Consider the following 3,410-nt stretch of genomic DNA (forward strand, 5'->3'; position numbering starts at 1 on the left):
CCTCCACAGCTCGTCCTGAGGGGACACAGGAGGGGAGACGGGAGGAGACAGGAGGACGGACAGGAGACACAGGAGGACAGACAGGAGGACGGACAGGAGACACAGGAGGAGAAAGGAGGAAAGACAGGAGGACGGACAGGAGACACAGAAGGAGAAAGGAGGAGACAGGAGGACAGACAGGAGGAGAGACGGATGTAGTTATTGTTGCATCAGGATCTGCTTTCAGGACGACAGTCTTCTTCTACTAGAATAAATCCAGCGGTGGATGACGTCATCTTTAAATATCAAACAGTGAAGCTGCATTGATTAAACATTGATAAACACTCCCCTGAATGTTTCCTGTGATCAGACATGATGAACGATGCTTTATGAAAATCATGTTCCTACTACAAACATGTCAAACGTGAGATCAGAGAAATGACCAGCTGCACTTCTTATTGTGGCCTCTTGGTGGCAGCGGAGAGCAGCATGTGTCTGTTTCTCTGTCAACCACCTCATACATGTTCGACCGGTCCTCAGACCTCAAACGGACCACAACATACATCGTTGAGTGCTCGGCGTCAGACCGGCATACGGACGGGATCTGATGTGTGACATCATCACGATGGACAGCCAATCGGAGCGCTGCGTCTCTCACCTGGAACCTCTGCGGCTGGTGGAACTGGATGGAGGCCTTGTCCTGACGCAGGTTCTTGGAGAGGACGGCGGTCTTCACCGGGCCGGTCCTGTTCAGAACCTTCTTCTTCCCGTTGATGCAGCGGACCACGTTGACGTCCCGGCCGTACTGCAGACCCTCGGAGACGAGGCGCTGCAGGTCGGCCAGCCGGAACAAAGACCCGTAGTAGGAGGCGATGGACGGGTCGTTCCTCTGCAGGTGGAGCGGCTTCTTCTCCCAGAAGTCCCTGAAGAAGATGTCAGTCCCCAGCGGCTGCAGGAGGGACGTCACCAGGCTGGACGGGCTGTGGAAGCTCAGAGGGGACGGACGGTCCCTGGACTCTAACCGGACTTGTTTGACCGGGACGTCCTCTTCATCACCGCTCCTCCTCCTCACGTGGCCTCGACTCTTCTTGGGCATGTCTCTCTGAGGACACATTCAGGACATTATCAGTGGACAGACACAGGTTAGAGACGTCTCAGGACACAACAGGTGGACAGGTGAGACACACTGCAGCCTCCCAACACGTCCCTGTCCTCCCCGTCCTCCCAACGCGTCCCTATCCTCCCCGTCCTCCCAACGCGTCCCTGTCCTCACCGTCCTCCCAACGCGTCCCTGTCCTCACCGTCCTCCCAACGCATCCCTGTCCTCCCCGTCCTCCCAACGCGTCCCTGTCCTCCCCGTCCTCCCAACGTGTCCCTGTCCTCCCAACGCATCCCTGTCCTCCCCGTCCTCCCAATGCGTCCCTGTCCTCCCCGTCCTCCCAACGCATCCCTGTCCTCCCCGTCCTCCCAACGCGTCCCTGTCCTCCCCGTCCTCCCAACGCGTCCCTGTCCTCACCGTCCTCCCAACGCGTCCCTGTCCTCCCCGTCCTCCCAACGCGTCCCTGCTGTTGCTGTTAACAGTAAGTCCGTCTCATGATCACTGATGTGAATAAAGACCTCATCTGTCTTCATGTTTCATTGTTAATAAAAAGAGTCCGTTCAGGCTCGTGACATCCGCTAACTCATTCTGACGTGCGTCTGATCACCGAGCAGAGGATCCTCCCGGTACACGGTAGATCCCGGTACACGGTAGATCCAACCCTGGAGGACTTCATGAATGATCTCTACGTCTCCATCACCGCTGCTCTACACTGAACATGACGTCATGATGTCAACAGTTACATCGATAAATAAAATGTGCCAGCGCGCGCTCCGGTGACTTCCTTGCACGTGTCTGTCTGACCTTTTCCGTCCCACCTTCCGTCCACTCTGTATGTCCCACTTCACCTGTTAGAGACAAACTGTCACTCATTCACTTTCCAACGCGAGCTGCTCCACGTGAAACCCGCTTGCGTTTCCCTAAATATGTCCGGCTGGAAACTCTGCTAGTGCCAGAAATCGTCGGTTCCGCAAGTAAAACAACTCCTTCAGATCCACGCAACTCTGATACACTAATAAACTGAATGTACAGTCTATGATAATACCTAATAATAATAATAATACCTGCTGCAGCCCTGGTGTACTGTAAGGAGGTCTCCATGGTTTTCTGAAAATTTCATATTATACATTTCGACATGCTATAGTAGTGACTTTATTATCATATTATAGACGACATGCTATAGTATGACTTTATTATCATATTATATTACGACATGACTATACTATAGTGTGACTTTTTATCATATTATCGACATGCTATATGACTTTATTATCATATTATAGACAACATGCTATAGTATGACTTTTTATCATATTTATCATATTATATTATAGACGACATGACTTTTTATCATATTATAGACGACATGCTATAGTGTGACTTTATTATCATATTATAGACGACATGCTATAGTGTGACTTTTTATCATATTATAGACGACATGCTATAGTGTGACTTTTTATCATATTATAGACGACATGCTATAGTGTGACTTTTTATCATATTATAGACGACATGCTATAGTGTGACTTTATTATCATATTATAGACGACATGCTATAGTGTGACTTTATTATCATATTATAGACGACATGCTATAGTGTGACTTTATTATCATATTATAGACGACACATGACTTTTTTATCTATAGTGTGACTTTATTATCATATTATCATATATAGTGTGACTTTATTATCATATTATAGACGACATGCTATAGTGTGACTTTATTATCATATTATAGACGACATGCTATAGTGTGACTTTTTATCATATTATAGACGACATGCTATAGTGTGACTTTTTTATCATATTATAGACGACATGCTATAGTGTGACTTTTTATCATATTATAGACGACATGCTATAGTGTGACTTTATTATCATATTATAGACGACATGCTATAGTATGACTTTTTATCATATTATAGACGACATGCTATAGTGTGACTTTTTTATCATATTATAGACGACATGCTATAGTGTGACTTTATTATCATATTATAGACGACATCCTATAGTGTGACTTTTTATCATATTATAGACGACATGCTATAGTATGACTTTATTATCATATTATAGACGACATGCTATAGTGTGACTTTATTATCATATTATAGACGACATCCTATAGTGTGACTTTATTATCATATTATAGACGACATGCTATAGTGTGACTTTTTTATCATATTATAGACGACATGCTATAGTGTGACTTTTTTATCATATTATAGACGACATGCTATAGTGTGACTTTATTATCATATTATAGACGACATGCTATAGTGTGACTTTATTATCATATTATAGACGACATGCTATAGTGTGACTTT

General features: G+C 45.2%; 1 protein-coding gene across 1 annotated transcript in view; it reads right to left on the reverse strand.

Annotated features, from left to right (window-relative positions):
- The window catches only part of riox2 (ribosomal oxygenase 2), a 4,165-nt gene extending 2,193 nt beyond the window's left edge, over positions 1-1,972 (reverse strand). The window contains exons 1-3 of the mRNA XM_069688622.1: positions 1,686-1,972; positions 638-1,081; positions 1-15 (exon numbers count right to left, since the gene is read on the reverse strand). The exon at positions 1-15 is cut by the window's left edge and continues 105 nt beyond it. Of these exons, the coding sequence (XP_069544723.1) occupies positions 1-15; positions 638-1,081; positions 1,686-1,754 (528 nt within the window). The 5' untranslated portion in view covers positions 1,755-1,972. The remainder of the gene's footprint in view (positions 16-637; positions 1,082-1,685) is intronic.
- Positions 1,973-3,410: the final 1,438 nt, after the last annotated feature.

This window comes from Brachyistius frenatus, unplaced genomic scaffold (genome assembly GCF_029030835.1).
Source record: "Brachyistius frenatus isolate BFR_SWC_R1_liver_20210118 unplaced genomic scaffold, ASM2903083v1 Contig_652, whole genome shotgun sequence".
In the NCBI taxonomy this organism is placed as follows: Eukaryota; Metazoa; Chordata; class Actinopteri; family Embiotocidae; genus Brachyistius; species Brachyistius frenatus.